Below are 17,006 nucleotides of genomic sequence, written 5' to 3' on the forward strand. Positions count from 1 at the left end.
GGAATAGCAGGTTTTGCTTCCTTGAGGGTGAAATAGCAACATAAATACTTCAGAATTTTGCACAGATATGTAGGAATTCATTTTAAGTTTAATTTGTATTTTAACCATATTTATTTATTTGACTGGGGATTGAACTGAGTTCCTTTCCACTAAAATACATCCCCAGCCCTTTGTTATTTTGAGATAGGTTTTTCTAAGTTGCCTAGGCTGAGCTTGATGTTGTGGTCCTCTTGCTTCAGCCTCCCCCAGGATGAATACGGATATTTGCCACCATATCTGGCTTATAACTTCAAAATGTAGTCAAAAGACTCCCTGAGTATAATAAGGTATCAGTAAAAACACTCAGCCATAGCGTGGACAACAGCAAGAGCAGAAAGAGTGAAAGAGAAAAATAAATAATGTAAACTTCCAGCTGTTAACGAACTTGTTCAAGTATTTTTTAAAATGAATGATAGAGAGTATCAAATCCCTTTAGTATTTCGATTTAGACTGCAGGTTGTGCATTTTTTTGGTCTTTTTCCTTTTTATCGGTACCGGGGATCGAACTCAGGACTGCCTGCTTGCAAGGCAGGCACTTATGCCGCTGAGCTAAATCCCCAGCCCCAGGTTGTGCATTTTTTAAAAGTGAGGTGATTGTTTTATTTAAATGTTAATATACAGCTTGGTGAAAGAATGTATGCTTGGCATATGAAAGGTCATGGTTCAATTTCAGCACCAAAAAAATAATAAAGTCCATATTCACAGTATGCCAGAAATGACATCTTTACAACTATTTAGGGTTTTTTCCTTTCTTCTTCTGGGTTTTCAAGACAAGTTTTCACTATGTACTTCAGGCTGGCCTTGAACCCGCAGCAATTTCTGCCTCCCAGGTACTGGGATTGCAGATGTGTGCCCATGCTTGGCTACAGCTATTTAGTCTTCAAATGAAAAGATTTAATTGTTATGATTTTATCAGCTTCTTTAGAGAGACTGAAAGTGTTACGGTTTGACTGTTTATCAAAACTCATTCTGAAAAACAATTTTTTTCCAAGTGGGACCTTCAAGAGGTGAGTAGGTCATGCAGCTGTGTCCTCTTGAGTGGACTCATGGACTCGTGGTTTCATGGGTTATTTCAGAGTTCGATGGCTCTAGTATGTGTCTCCTTGCCACTGAGGCCACTTCAGGACTCTTCAGAAGGTTCCCAGCAGTCAGATGACCTAACACTGGATTTCCCAGTGTCAAGGACATGACCCAAATAAACCTTATCCTGAGCTCCCCAGCCTGTGAAAACTAAGATGGGGTCCTGGGGGGGCCACACTTCGTGCCAGCGCTGCCTGTGCCAGGAGCAGACCTTCCCAGCGTCCTCCTCCTCGCTGTTTTCGGGGACCCCCTCCTAGCCCTCCAAACCTGACCCAGAAGCACCTCTTCAGCTGTGAGCTGGAGGGTGAAACCAGAGCACCTTTGACCGTCTGTGATTCTCTCAAGGTTGAACCCTGCCACAGACAGAGGGGACAGCGCCAGGGAGGAATGTTTTGGGGCCCTGGCTCAGGCCTGGGCACTGTCTGTAGACTAAGGAGAAATTTCAAAAGCCGCACCCAGTAAGGTTTTCTGATTAATGCGAAACCAATGAAATCTAACAACTCTCCCTGCTCCCACCTGCAGCCCTAACCACCTGTTTAGATCACAAGGCCTGACACACCGAGTCTGAGGGGAGTGCTGCTGGGCACACACATGCCAGGGCCCAGTGACGCCTGTGCCTACGCCGGCCTCTACGGGCACCCATACAGCCTCTCACAGAAACTGACTTCAAAATTTTAAAGAGCAATGAGATTTTGTATTAAAAACAGCAGCCACAATGCAACAATAAAATCCAAAATGTTTTAAAAGGCCAGTAACGAGAAGTATTGTGGGGTTGCAGAACAAGTGAGCTCTCATAGGTTGCTGTAGGAACATAAAACAGTGTAACTACAAACAGTCGTCTAATGTCCATGTTTATCTTATGACCCAGCAATCCCCCCTCTGGGTCCTTAATCCAAGAGAAATGAAGACATGTCCACATGAATGTTTATGGCAGCTTCATGTGCTTTTTCCTTGAGACAGGAGCTTACCATGTAGTTCTTGCTGATTTGAACTCACTAGGTAGTCTAGGTTGGCCTCAAACTCATGTGACCCTCCTGACTCAGCTTCCCAAGTACTGGGATTATAGGTATGTGCTATCATGCTGTAGCACCTTTATTCTTAATAGCCCCTACTAGAAATAACTCCATGTCTATCAAATAGAGAATAAACAGATTGTAGCATATGTTGGAATACTATTCAGCAATAAAAAAGAATGCCCCATACTTATGAATGGTGACTAAAAGACACAAGACACAAGAAACTACACAGTATAATTATATATATTTAAAATTCTAGATATTGTTCGGACAGTTGTAAGCGGATGTCTTGTGCGCTGGGTGAACGATTTGGGGATGATAATGTGCAATGTATGTACCACTGTTATCCCCTGATTAACACATTTTGAAATTTAGTTTTAGGATTTTTTCTTGAAATAAAATGCATTTGAAAAAAGGAAAAATAAATAAATAAAATTCTAAAGCAGGCAAAAATTAAGCCACAGTGACAGTCGACCTGTGATTCCCTGGGGTCTGGTATGGGCATGAGGAATTGTCTAGAAAGGACAGTGGAGAAGCCTTATAAGTTGGATTTGGTGGTGGTAATTACATTTGCCAAAACTCATTTAACTACAAACTTAAAATGGTTGCGTTTATTGTAGGTAAATGATATCTCAGTAAAATGATTACAGCACATATTTTTAGAAACTTCTCTGGGGTTGGGAATATAGCTCAGAGGTGGAGCACCTGACTATCGTGTGCCAGGGCCCGGGACCCACCTCCAGCACCCAAATATAAACAGAAAAGTCTCTGGTGTGTGCCTGTAATCCCAGTGAGAAGGCTGAAGCAAGAGGATCTCAAGTGCAAGCGTGGCCTGAACAATTTAGCAAAACCCTGTTTCAAAACACACTAATAAAAAGGACTGGGCTACAGCTCAGTGGGAAGGCCCTAGGTTGAATCATTCATAAATAAAATAAAACCAAACTAAACTCTGATCCGATGTTAGAATGTAAATCAGTATTTATGAGGCAAAAGAAAAAATAACAACCAACCTGCTGTGCAGCTCTTAACGGTTCCAGGGTCTGAAGAGGCCGGTGTTGGAACCAGGACTCAGGGCTCAGATTGTAGATCTAGTAGCCTTGAGCCCTTGAATAAGTCACTTACCCTCCACAGAGACTCAGTTTCCTCATCTGTAAAAGCAAAGAGAGGGGAAAGGAGAGAAAATAATAAAAAGATAAATAATGCTATGGTACAGACTTAGAATTCCATTGCTCCAGAAGCTGAGGCAGGAAGATCACAAATTCAGTCCTAGCCTGGGCAACTTCGTAACAGCTTTCTTCAAGACAGCCTGCCCTGCTTCCTCCAGGGTATATTTTTGCTGTTGTTATTGTTTTTGTTGTTGTATTTTTGAGACAGAATTCTCACTATGAAGTTCAGGCTGACTTTGAACCCACTGGCATTGAACTTGCAGCAGTCCTCCTGCCTCAGCCTCCCAAGTGCTGGGATTACAGGCACACACCACCATGCTCAGCCAGGGTGTACTTTTACTTAGCCAAACCTCTCTGTGAAGAGCTAGTCCTTCCCTCATTCTTTACTTTTGCAAATAAACTTTGTAAAAAATGAATGAAGTCTTAAGAAATTATAAAGGGCTGATGATGTAGCTCAGTGTGGAAGGTTTAATCCCCATTACCAACAGCAAAAAAAAAAAAAAAGAAAGAAAGAAAGAAAGAGACAGAGAGAGAAAGAGAGAGAGAGAGAGAGAGAAGAGAGAGAAGCAACCTAGTGTATTAGGTTGATGACTTTAATAAAGACTGTTTTCTTTTGTTTGCCCTATCTGGGTCACAGGAGCCAGAGTTCTAAAGCTTGCTTTATCTGATGGATTTGTAGTGTTTATTTTTCAACAGGGCCTGACTTGATGGAGAGCACCTGGTCCTGCCCAAGAACAGACAGAGAAATTTCAAGGGGCTCCACTCTGAGAACTCAATTTCCTGCAACACTATGAGGGAGGAGCTAGTTCAGACCCATTTTGTAGACAGGGAAACTGAGGCTGGGAGGATAAAATTGGTCCCTTGGGCCAAAACTCTATGTTCTTGACTATCAAGCCAATGTATTTCTTGTTGACAGAGTTGCAATTTGAAATAAAAGAGAGGAAAGGAGTTCAATTTAGAAATCCTGCTTTATTTGTAAAGTGATTAGTAAATATGATTAATAGAGTGTGGGGAACCTCAGAGATGACTCTCCTTGACTCTCCTTGAAAAGAAGAGCAACTATCTCCATTTTGGGTAAATTTGGCCCCATCTCCATTATTGATATGTACAGAGCTGGCCGGGCTATTCCTTTCTCCCTTCAGTTGGCTTGTAAATGGGGCTGGCCGAGGAGCTGATGTGCAATCTCTGAAGCAAGGGGACAGGTCAGTGTTAACCCACCCAGTGACTCCCCAGATACATGATTGAGCCTGGTGGGATGGAGAGCCACGCTCCACGCTGCCGGCTGGGACCAAGCCTCGAGAAAGAGACCATGGCTTCCAGGGCAAAAGGACTGCACATCAGAACTGAAGCACCAACCCCGAGTTATTAGCTACCGCCTCAGCTGTGCTACGCAGGTTGCTCTCTCTGCATTTCCTGCCTCTGCACATCGCAGAGGTGATCTCAGGCCTCCTCCCTAGCCGCTCATGGTAGTCATGGCTGGCATGTGTTTCCCGCCACTCTCCTGTCACTCATCCCCGAGCCGCCCCTCTGGTGGAGAATTAACAAAACATGGGTTGGGCTCTCAGGCCGGGCCTTTGTTCTGCTGAAACCATCTTGGCTGTATACATGTTTCAGTGTCTTTATTCGTACCTTTGGTTGCACTGGAAGTGGTAGATTGGAATTAACTCACTAGAATTCCAATAACTTCTCCTTGGCATTACAATTATAAACCTTCCTGGACCGCGATGAGGATGGGAAAGGGTTCTCGAGAACAGAATTGTTGTTTATTCAGTCCTCTTTTTTTCTTTCTTTAGTACTGGGAATTGAACCCAGGACTTTTATATTGAGTTATATTCCTAGGCTTGTGTTAAATTTTTAAAAGCTATTTGTCCATTTTAATTTTGTGACACAGCATCTTGCTCTAAAGCCCAGGCTAAACTTGATCTCAAGGTGATTCTCCTGTCTCAGCCTCCTGCATGCTGAGCTTACAGGCATGTGCCACTGTCCCTGGCTCTGGGTCTTCTTATGATGACTATCGTAATCATCATCATCACCCAACAAGAATTCATACTTTAGAGTTAACCCCAAAGATGTGAACGGACCTCAGTGGTAGCAGGCTTTGGCTTTAGTTCAAGAGGGATCTTGCGTGAGGGGACCCTTTTTTTTTTCAAGACATGGTATTTTTATGTAGCTCAGGCCGGTCTCAAACTGGTGATCTACTGTATTTAAATTTCATAAAGGTAAAATGTTCACTGGGAAAAAGGTTCTGAATAACATCATGCTACTAATATGTGCTTGGGTCAGGCAAGGCAAACTCCTTGCCTGCTGGGAACCGTTTCACATCTTGGTGCTTTGTTTGTGTGAGATGGGGTCTCACTGGGTCTCTCTTTGAACTCCTGGGTGAAAGCATCCTCCTGTCTCAGCCACTGGAGTCACTGGGACCAACTACAGGTGTGTCACTATGCCTCGCCCTTCCACATTTGGTGCACAGAGTTTTATGGACACTATTTTATTCTAACTACACTTTAAGTTTTTGGACTCAAAACATTTATGTAATTTTGTTTCATTTGACTTTACCTTTCCTCGTGCCATTGAAAATTCTCTCACCCATTTTCAGTGCCATCCCGGGGTTTCACTCTGGTATGTGTGCAGTGCCAGGCAGAGACTGGAACCAACAGGAATTGCTGTAGGCAGCAGAAACAACAGAATAATTTTTTTAAAGACAGGGTCTCTCTAAATAGTTCAGGCTGGCCTTGAACTCTCTGTAGCCCAAACTGACCTGGAATCCGCAGAGATCCTCCTGCCTCAGCCTCTCAAGTGCTGGGATTACAGGCATGTGGTACCAGATTTCTTGTTTTAAGATATTTGCGTGCACTAGAAATAAACAAAATGAAGACAAGGAGGTGAGGAGGAGATGATGATTGTGACAAAGGACACTGGAAAGAGGAGAGGGAAGTCAAGCACCTCAAAGCAAGTACTGAGGACTAAGGAGGAAACAGAGAAGAAGTGAGGGCTGGAGCCTCCTTTTATAAATTAAGTTGAGAGAATTGTGCTACCAGTTTTCAGAGATAAGAAAGGGAAGAGGGGGGCTCATCTAATTAAAGAAAGGGAGTCCTTTCGGGAGTGTTTTAAAGTGGCAACTTTCGCAGGTCTCTCAATACCACTAGGCAGAGTGTTCGTGGGGCAGTCGTGGTTGGCGTTAGCTGGATGGACAGGAGGTGGAGAGAGAGAAGGGGAAGCAGAGGCTGAGGCTGGTGCAGGGCAGGGAAGGTCATGCGGGGAATCCAGGGGCTGAGCACCCATGGGTGGTATGGACGGTGTGGGGACCTGGGGGGCTGGGCCATGGGTACTGCCACTGCCACTGCCACCACCACTGTGAGGCCGACTCAGGCCACCACTGAATTTGCCACAAAATTCCTCCCAGGACACAAGCCTTCCCTCTCAGGAGTAGAGAAAAACCTCTGGCGGCCGAGTTAGCTAGAAAACTCAGAAAACATGCAGCCTGCTGATTATATTATCATCATCATCGTCTCTAGTGTGTTCACAAGTAAGTGTTAAATATAAAATGCTTTTCCTTTTTGCAAGACTGGGGATTGAACTCTGGTTCTCAGGCACACTAGACAAGCACAGTGCCACTGAGCTGGACCCCAGCCCCAAATTCCTTTTTTTTTTTTTTTTTTGTCTTTTTCCTTTTTATTGGTACCAGGGATCGAACTCACGACTGCCTGCTTGCAAGGCAGGTGCTTATGCCACTGAGCTAAATCCCCAGGCCCCAAATTCCTTTTCTTGCCTCTTTTCATTTTAATGCTTTCTGACTTGTCCATCTGAGTCTCCAGGCTTATGGTAAGCAACAGGCCCAATTAGAGCACCCTGAGAATGCAAAAGACTTTGATGAGTGCATTTGACTTGTTTTGAAACTCTGCATAGCTGGGTATGGTAGTGCACGCCTGTAATCCCAGCAGCCAGGAGGCAGAGGCCAGCCTGGGCTACCTGGAGAGTTCAAGGCCAGCCTGATCTACACAGCAAGACCATGTCTCAAAAAAATATCACCCAGAAACTCTGCATGAAATTTGGGCTAAATCTTTTCTGGAAACTGATGAGGTTTTTATTATCGGCACATATTTATGATGCATTATAATTCCATGGTAGGGTTTTTGTGTGTGTTTTGTTTGTATACATACTTTCACTCCTCATTTAACTAATAGGATTGTTAATGAACTGGCTACTAAGTGAGAAATTGTATATGGTATATACATTACAATATTCAGAACAATGAAATGATCAAAGGACACTCCAACTAGATGGCTTTGCTTTTATTTGCATAACTCTTACCTAAAGCACTGTAATGTAGAGTAGAATAGAAAACTATAATACTGTACTGTACAGTAGAGTTTGTAAAGATTAAAGCACTGAATACATAAGGTGTACTGTATGAAAAAGACATCAAGCCTGTGTGAACAAGAGGTGCAGAACTGTACCCAAAAAAAAGTCAGGCTAAAAGTGTGAGTGAGCGGTGTGCCTGGGTGGCGTGTCCCAACAGTCGTCAGATGTGTAGGTCATTAAACAAAGAATACGTGTCTAGAGTGGACTTGAACCCAGGACCTTCAGGCTGAGCTGCGTCCCCAGCTCTTTCCATTCTTTATTTTGCAGCAAAGTCTCACCAAGCTGCCAAGTTGCTCAAGCCTGAGCCCTGCTGTGTTTTTGTTAATTCCTTTTTCAGCAACAAGAATGTCGTGGTGGTGAAGGAGGCGGGTTTCTTTTTTTCTTTTTTGTGATATTGGGGATTGAACTCATAACCTTGCGCTTGCCAGGCAGGTGCTTATACCACTAAGCTAAGTCCCCAGCCCAAGAGGTGGGTTTTTTTTAGTGTATTTTTGCTGTAGATATCCACGTTTATAGTAAATTTAAATAAGATGCAAGGTTAACAAAAATGCCAAAAATTCCACAACTTGACCTCACTGGAGGGTGGACCTGAGGCTGACCGGTTCTGGGAGTGACTGTCACTTACTGTTTCTGTGGGCTTGGGGAAGTTCCCCCAATTCTGAGACCTCTCCCTGACCCCAGCCTTGGTATCCTCAGTGATAAAATGGGAATGAGTGTGTGTCCACACACATACACCCGCTGTCACACCCCCACAAACCTCTCTCCCTCAGCAGACAGGGTAAACTGCAGCGCTTTCTGAGCCCGAGGCCCACGCGTGGCCTGCTCTAGGAGCGAGATGCTGCGGTGATTCAGTGTCAGAGCTACGGTCTAGAGTTTCCATTTTTCAATAACTGCTTATTTTAGATCAGTTTAGATGGACAGACACATTGAAAAGGCAGTACTGTGTAAGTGTTCCTGTGTCACACTCAGGTTCCTTGTTTTGAACATCTTACCATAGTATGGCAAATTTGCCAGAATTCCTGAGTCAGTACTGATACATTATTTGTGATTACAGTTCAGACTTTACCCAAATTTCTCCCCTTCCACCGAGTGCCCTTTCCACCCAGCACACCATGTCACACCAGACAAAGCGTCTCTACTATTTACTTAGCTCTGTTGATCCTAATCTTGATCTGCTGGCCAAAGGATTGTTTGTTAGGTTTGTTCACTGCAATATTACTTTTTCTTCCACCTTTTCCACACTGTATTCTTTGGAAGGAAGCCACCATGTCCAGTTGTGTGTCAAACAAAAGTGGAGGAGAGAGACCTGGAGCTGAGCTCAGTGTGTAGGCCCTGCGTCCAATCTCCAGTACCACAAAAAGCAAGCAATCAAATAGAACAAAACCAAAAAACTTGATGGCAGAGGATCTGCATACAACATTTTAATTCTCTTCTCCTTCCTCTTCTTCTTCTTCTTCTTCTTCTTCTTCTTCTTCTTCTTCTTCTTCTTCTTCTTCTTCTTCTTCTTCTCCTCCTCCTCCTCCTCCTCCTCCTCCTCCTCCTCTTCCTCCTCCTCCTCCTCCTCCTCTTCCTCTCTCTCCTCCACCTCCTCCTCCTCCTTCTTCTTCTTTTGAGACAAGGTCTTGCTACATAATTTGGTTTGACCTCGAACTCATGGCAACCTTCTTGCCTCAGCCTCCTGAGTGCTGGGGTTACAGGCACGCAGTACCACACCTGACTAGAGGTATTTATTTTATGCCGTGGGTATTTTGTTCCATCTGGTTTGGGTCACTGGAAGCCTTCTCAGTTAGCTCCTGTGTGCCTGTGATGTACCTGTGTCTTTCTATTGCTTTTATTTCTTCTTCAGCCCTTTCTTACTTTCTATGAATGAACTGCCCCAGGATCCTCTTGGGCACTTTCTGCCCCAGTCCTAAAATCTATCATTTCTCTACAGAAGAGTGTCAAGGCCAAATCGTAATCCTGGCAAATGTGTGTCTAGATGCTGGGACAGATCTGGCAGGTGGGCACACATGAGACTCAGCCTGTGCTTTGGAGGGGACTTTCCCAGCAGTGGCAGCCTGATTTGCAAGACCTCAGCTGAGAAACAGGTGACTCACCAGCTCTGCAGGCTGTCTCCTCCCTCCCCCTCTTGCTAACAAGACCGTACCTAAACCAGCTCAGAAGGAGGGACCTGGGTCAGAAACTGTCCCCACCCACGAGGCCAGAGAAGAATGGCCCGGCTCTGGATTTCTACCTATGCAGAGCTGGCATCTCTGCTTTTGAGTGTTATTTATGCGTGCCCCTCTACCTGCAGAGGGATTAAATGGGATTATCCTCAAATTCACGGCTACAATAAAGCTATTATTAAAACCCAGGTAAAAGGACAAGGACATTATAAAGAAGAGAGGATGGGCATGAGTGTGTGTGTGTGTGTGTGTGTGTGTGTGTGTGTGTGTAGTAATTTTGGCGCAGGCACCTGGACTGTGGCAGCTTCCATGGGATCCCTGAATCAAAGATTGCTAACACCAGGAGACCTCTTCGAGATAAACATGTCTCACCTATCATTTTACAGCGCTGAAACTGGTTAAACGCTTTTATAGGAGTCACACACTGTCTTTTGTTGTTCTGGTTTATAAAATCTCTCTTTCCCAAAGAGCAAAAAGAGCAGCTTTCTATGGGAATACAACAGTAGGAAAACACTTCAGGCCTCTAAAACCTCTTTCATTTGGCAGGTGGATAGACATTTTTTTTTGTATAGAGTCCAGGCTAGTCTTAAACTCACTATGTAGCCCAGGCTGGTCTCAAATTTACAGCAATCTTCCTGCCTCAGCCTCCTAAATGCTAGGATCATAGGTGTGGGCCACTACACTAGGCACCGGATGGATAAATTCAGGTGGAACCCTGAAGCTACAGTTAGGATTCTGAGTATCCCCAGACATGGATAGAGGGGATAGAGGATTTAGACCCCAGGATGTGGTCATGCTGGGGATCCCACCATTTCTCCATAGTTAAGATGTTTATGGTTAAGTCAGCAATTTTTTACTATCATCTTCAACTTTGACAGAGAAGGAAGAAAGGAAGGAAGGATACATTAGAAGTCCTGATACTTTTCTTTCCAAGAGATCTAGAGATTTGGATCTATGTAACTCTTTACTTCCAACCAACTCTTTGAGAAATGGAGTTGTCTCTTTTCTTTCTCCTTCCTCTTCCCACACTCTCCCTTCCCAAAACTCATGAATGTCTGACTCCCTGTTGTGAATGTGTGTTGGTGAGTTTTGTACAGACTGAGGTGAAAGCCTGCTTTGGGGATCCAGGGAACGGATTGTGGGCCTGGTGTCACTTAATGTGGCTGGAATAATAAAGAGACTAAATTAGCATCAGGCTACTACTTTTTCTTTTCTTTTCTTTTCTTTTTAGGAGCATATTTTTTCTTTTTATTTAGTTACACTGACACATAAGTACAAGTTTTTGGGTTACAAGTGTTGTTTTGATACCTGTAAACATTGAGTAATGATCCTATCAGGATAATTAATATATCTGTTACTTCAAACATTTGTAATTCCATTGTAGTGAAACATTCAGAATCTTCTGATTATTTAGAAAAAACTATTTGATAAGTGGAGTCACCTTACTGTGCTAAACTCAGGGAAAAAAAAGTACAGTATAGTAGACCAGATGTGGTGATACATGCCTGTAATCCCAGCACTTGGGAGGCAGAAGCAGGAGGATCATTACAAGTTCAAGACCAGTCTGGGCTACAAAGTGAGCTCAAGTCCAGCCTGAATGGCATAGTGAGATCCTGTCTCAAAAAGACAAAAAAAAAAAAAAAAAAAAATACAGTATAGTCACAGTGCATAACTTACAAAGAGAAGATCTTTAATCCTGGAATAAGAATGTATTTTGGTAACTAATAGTTGAGTTTTGACCAAACACAAACAGTTGAGCTCCAGCCAATCCCAGGCCCCCAGTGGATCAGATCATGTCTACCCAAGACAAAGGCCTCACTGTAACTAAATCAAATCATTTCTTTTTTGTTTGTTTGTCTTCTGAATCCACTTTATAATCAGGTCATTTCTGTAGTTTATTTCCAGGTTTGGTTATAAAGTGGAGCTCTCGGATCCCTTTCTATTTTGAGTTGAGTTCTTTTTTTTTTTTTTTTTTTTTTCTTTTTTATCGGTACTGGGGATTGAACTCATGACTGCCTGCTTGCGAGGCAGGCGCATATGCCGCTGAGCTAAATCCCCAGCTCCAATCCCTCCCTTTCTGTTTTGAGTAGTGTCTGATTCATAAATTGTTCTTTGCTTAACCAGTTACATTTATCTAAAGTTTTTCTTTCAATACATAAGAGCACTGAAGCTACCAGTAATGCAAAAACAAAAAAACAGACTCTCATTCTTTTTCACAGAATTAGCAGGTATACATCATCTGTTTCTTTTTAGATCATACGCTTCACTGTTCCTAGTTGTTAGACCATTCAAAACTTCTGTCTTTGCTGGGCATGGCAACATACCCCTGGAATCCCAACATGTGGAAGGCTGAGGCAGGAGGGTTGAAGTAAGATGATTTCAAGGCCAGCCTGGGCTACATAGTGAGTTCAAAGCTAGCAACATCTTGTCTCAAAAAATAAATATCCCCCCAAAAAACCCAACCTCTATTTTGCCTTTTCCACCTTCTGAATTAGGAAGATTAATGTTATCACTGGCTAAAAACAGCCAGCAAAAAAAAAAAAAAAAAAGATTAATGTTATCCACGGAGACTTTGCAGGTGACACTGTCATTGTCATTAGACTCCAAATTGTGCTCTAAATTGTCTTAGAAAGTCTTGGAATTTGTCTTCTTTTGAATCTGCCTCATTCATCTCTAGGAAGCCCATATCAGTTTATATAGTTTGCTGAGGGTCCCATCAACACTTCTAATGCTGAAATGACCAGGGAAGCGTCCACGTCTTAGTTTCTCATCTGCCTGGGCCACCTGTGGGAGAAAGTTCTGAACTTGGTCTAGAAATGGATTCCTCTCTCCTGGAACTGTTTGAAGAGTAGGGTCTTTCGGGAATTAGTCTTGGTGCTGATGTGCAACTTACTCAATGTATCTCCTGTGGAGGCAGTCAGCAGCCCTTTGGAGATGAGCTCTCCAGGCTCTCCCTGGTGGATGCTAAGGGACTGGCCACCGGACCTCCGTGCCTCCGCTTAACTGTCACCAGGCCAGGCTACTACTCTTCAGATGCCTCCGAGGTGACCTCTGTGGACTCCCTGAGGTAAGTGATCTCAGTCTGCAAACACTTTCTAGGACAAGGACAGTGGGTGGCTCAGAAGAGCATAGCAACTGGGTAATTAGTATGTGCTTTTGATGATAAGGAAGATATTACTAGGCAATTTGGGGGTTTTCAAAGATATTCCGATGGAGAATTGTGCTCTAAGAGCCTCATCAGCGAGTTTCTCAGCATCCCGACTTCCATTTGCGGAAAGAAAGGCATTCAGAGCCTGTCTTCAGACGGAGTCTGCAGGAAGCCCAGCCTGAAAGGGAGAACAAACCCTTCTCCCTGTAGAAACTCTTCCTCATCATCTGTTATGGATGTATTAATTGACCGATTGACTGCCGATTGATCTAACCTAGGGCCTCTTGCATGCTAGGCAAGTGCTCTCCACCAAGTGCCTCACCAGGCCCTTTCAGGACCTGGTAAATATTTTTTAGATCATCCTTGTAGTAATAAAATGACTATTCCGACTCTTTGCTACTCGTGAAAACATATATGAATAGGGTTTTTGTTTCAGTGTGTAAAAGGTTTAATTTGAGATGTATTTAATTCGAACCAGTTTATTATGTGTTCTGCAACTGGCTTCTTTCTCCGAACAATACATCATGGATGTCTCTCTCCACGGATGCCTCGATTTGGTGATTCTTTGTGCTCGGACCTGCGCGGCGTTCTAAGGATCAGCCTTCTGTCTCCCTTTCTTCCACTCCGGCGGGCGCTTTGCAGTGGCCTGGCCCACAGGGAGGACCTGGCTGGTGGGCGGGGCCGGGGCCACTGGGGACATGCAGATGAGGGGGGCGGGGCCCTATATAAACCCGCGGGCCGCGTCGGGCTGGCTAGCCCTGCTGGAAGAGACGGGCAGCGGCACCGACCTAACCTGGTTCTCGAGTGCCGCGGAGGCTGGGCCGGGCTGGCCCCTCTGCTTCCCCGGACGCGGGCCATGCCGCCGCGGGAGCTGAGCGAGGACGAGCCGCCCCCGTTGCGCACCCCAAGTCCGTCTCCGCAGCGGGGGAGCGCACCCCCGGAGCTGGGCATCAAATGTGTGCTGGTGGGCGACGGCGCGGTGGGCAAGAGCAGCCTCATCGTCAGCTACACCTGCAACGGGTATCCCGCGCGCTACCGGCCCACGGCTCTCGACACTTTCTCCGGTAGGTCGCCTCCGCGCCGCGGGCTGGGGTGGGGCTGCAGGCTCGTACTGGGGTGGGGGTCGACAGCGATCTCGGGAGGAAGCGGGAGCGCGCCCCGAAGTGGCGCTGCTGGTGCCCGCGACACCCACCTTACTTGGTGTCCCCTGCCCCGCCCTGCAGTGCAAGTCCTAGTGGATGGAGCCCCGGTGCGCATTGAGCTTTGGGACACCGCGGGACAGGTGAGAATACGGGCGTGGGCCTTGCCAGGCCGGGTCTGGGGGCTCCGGAGGGGGCTGGGAGGACCTCCATTATGCAAAAACGGAGAAGGCCTAAGGGCTCCAGGAATGTCGGGCTCCGGCTTCAAGCCAAAAGCAGGTTTCTGCTCCATGTGGCAGGGAATAAATAACCCTGCTAACTCCCTGGCCTTGCCATCCCAGGAGGACTTTGACCGACTTCGCTCCCTCTGCTACCCGGACACCGATGTGTTCCTGGCATGCTTCAGTGTGGTGCAGCCCAGCTCCTTCCAGAACATCACAGAGAAGTGGCTGCCCGAGATCCGCACTCACAACCCCCAGGCACCTGTGCTGCTTGTGGGCACCCAGGCCGACCTGAGGGATGACGTCAATGTACTGATTCAGCTGGATCAGGGTGGCCGGGAAGGCCCAGTGCCCCAGCCCCAAGCCCAGGGTCTGGCCGAGAAGATCCGAGCCTGCTGCTACCTTGAATGCTCAGCGTTGACCCAGAAGAACTTGAAAGAGGTGTTTGACTCTGCCATTCTCAGTGCTATTGAGCACAAAGCCCGGCTGGAGAAGAAATTGAATGCCAAAGGTGTGCGCACCCTCTCCCGCTGTCGCTGGAAGAAGTTCTTCTGCTTTGTTTGAGGAGCTAGGGCAGGTGGCAAGCAAGTGGTAGCCAGGAGGCCACAGACTCCTTGAACCTGGGGCATGGGGCCTTTGAGGGGTGTTACTGGCAGGGCCTGGCCACCCCATGGGACTCAGTTCCCTACTGAACACTGGGGACATGGGCTTCTGACTGCCCACTCTGATAAGCCTGGTTGAGCCTGGGTCCTGGAAGAGGAAGGCTCTGGTTTAGATTTCTTTGGCTCACAGAGAAAACCCAGCACTTTTGATTTTCATGGGATGGCCTTAAAGAGTGTCAGCCATCTCCGAGCAGTTTGGGATCCAGTTCCCAGTTCCTTATATCAGTCCATCTGAATTAGGACACTTGGTTGTGGTCTTCACCCCCACTAGTACAGGTGAGCCTGGGGAACCACAGGTCACCTTAGGGGGCCAGAAGGTGATCAACCTTGATTCAGAGAGAAGTTTGGGATGGAGTAAGACAAGGCCAATGAGAGACAGAGAGGAGCAGACATCCAGGCTGGAAGCTGTGGGATGGGAGGCAGATCAGAGGGCTGGACCTAGAAGGAGGAAGACAAGGAGAGTGGAACAGGTGGGGGGGGGCAGCTGTGGAGCAGGCTGACACCTGGGCTGCCCTCAGGTCCCACGACCCAGGAGGGCGGGGCTGGGCCCTGGGAAGAACTGGGTTTCAGGACTCCCTGGGTGCTGCCCAAACTGGCTAGGCCAGCAGTGGGGCAGGAAGTGAGAGTCAATCCCAGCAAAGGGAGGGGGAGGAGCTGCAGACTAGAGCCTGGAGGAGAAAGGGGTGAGGGACATCCCTTTCCCCAAGTTCAAGGTTCCCCAACCCTAGAAGGTAAAGCAGCACAGTCTGCAAATAAAACCTTCCATTTCTGAAGCTGCTGTTTCTGTTATTTCCTGGAATGGTCAGTCAATCTGCTGTTCCCGATAACCCTTCTTGACTCTAACAGCCTGGATGGACCATTGGGTAGCAAAGGACTCAGGCTAGGTTGAAGGGTGGCGGCTGGACCAGATGGGATAGTGTGATGGGAACTGGACTGGGGGGGTGGTGTGGGACTCCCCACATGGGGCTTGGCTTAGTTGGTTCCCAGGACAGCCAGCGTGGGAAGCAGCCTGGAAACGGGTTTCCCCAGGTGTGAGCGCCAGCACTGCTTTCCCATGACCTCACCTGGTGGGTGGGGCCCCTCCCTTCTCCCTCCTTTCCAGAGCAAGGTGCTAGGCTCTGGGGCAATCTCTAGGCCTCTAAGGTTTCTACTGTGATCCTTCTGACAGTTCACAGGGCCCAAGGTTTCAGGTCTGGGACACCACCCCACCCCACACCCTGACACACATACACACACACACACACACACAGAGCCCCATGCAACCTTAAACCTCAATCAACAGCCATGAGTTGGCTGGACCAGTCTTCAGCCTTGGCACACAAGGACCTAGTGAAGGTTAGGATACTGGCTGTGAACAGTTTGAATACAGTTTTGGTCCCAGCTGTCTGAATGTGGGGGGTTCACCAGGAGAGGACTTGGCAAGGAATAGGGATCAGAGAATATAATCTGGAATTGGATTTGGGCGGGGGGGGGGGAAACAAAATAAAAACCTATCTTAGGGAAGCCATGGCCCGTAGAAAGCAGGTGATATCTCAAGTAAGGTTGCTGAGTGATTGTAAGAGTACCTTTGAACCCCAGAGTTAGGTACATGAAGGTTGTTCCTGTAGAGGGATATTTCTAGGGGACACCTGGGACATTGACTAGACAACTGCTGGGCCAAGTGAGCACTCATACCCATCCCAGTCCACTATCCCGGCCCCCTCCACAGCTACAGGGTGTGTGTGTGTGTGTGTGTGTGTGTGTGTGTGTGTGTGTAAGAGCATAGCTGAGGGCAACCCATTTGGGACCCCTCCTGTCACTCAGGAGCTTTTCCTATCCCCCATTCTCCCCTCCTGTTCCTCATTCCTTTTATCCAATAAATTTTCCTACTCTCAAAAACAAAACAAGATCAAAAAACCCCCATAGCTCAGGGATACAAATGCTAGGCAAGTGAAATCTGAGATGCTCCCCAAGTTGCCTGCCTCCTATCCCCAGAACATCAGCCACTTACTTCCTTTTGTCCCCGTCA

The 17,006-nt window shown here is 46.5% G+C and overlaps 1 protein-coding gene across 1 annotated transcript; it reads left to right on the forward strand.

Annotated features, from left to right (window-relative positions):
- The first annotated feature begins 13,458 nt into the window (after positions 1–13,458).
- On the forward strand, positions 13,459–15,771 carry Rhov (ras homolog family member V). The gene is made up of 3 exons (XM_003475700.5): positions 13,459–14,040; positions 14,200–14,258; positions 14,457–15,771. The coding sequence occupies exons 1-3, from the start codon at positions 13,461–13,463 to the stop codon at positions 14,898–14,900; spliced, it is 1,083 nt and encodes a 360-aa protein (XP_003475748.2). The 5' UTR covers positions 13,459–13,460; the 3' UTR covers positions 14,901–15,771.
- The last annotated feature ends 1,235 nt before the right edge of the window (positions 15,772–17,006 follow it).

Source organism: Cavia porcellus, unplaced genomic scaffold (assembly GCF_034190915.1).
Source record: "Cavia porcellus strain 051 isolate PalLab524CR breed Dunkin Hartley unplaced genomic scaffold, mCavPor4.1 scaffold_6, whole genome shotgun sequence".
Taxonomy (NCBI): Eukaryota; Metazoa; Chordata; class Mammalia; order Rodentia; family Caviidae; genus Cavia; species Cavia porcellus.

What these genes read in the sequence shown, in the direction of transcription:
- Rhov (XM_003475700.5), top strand. Translation starts at nt 13,461, where the DNA reads ATGTGTTCTGCAACTGGCTTCTTTCTCCGAACAATACATCATGGATGT. An exon ending in GGCTCTCGACACTTTCTCCG is followed by an intron (nt 14,041 to 14,199) that starts GTAGGTCGCCTC and finishes CCCGCCCTGCAG; the next exon opens with TGCAAGTCCTAGTGGATGGA. An exon ending in TTTGGGACACCGCGGGACAG is followed by an intron (nt 14,259 to 14,456) that starts GTGAGAATACGG and finishes TTGCCATCCCAG; the next exon opens with GAGGACTTTGACCGACTTCG.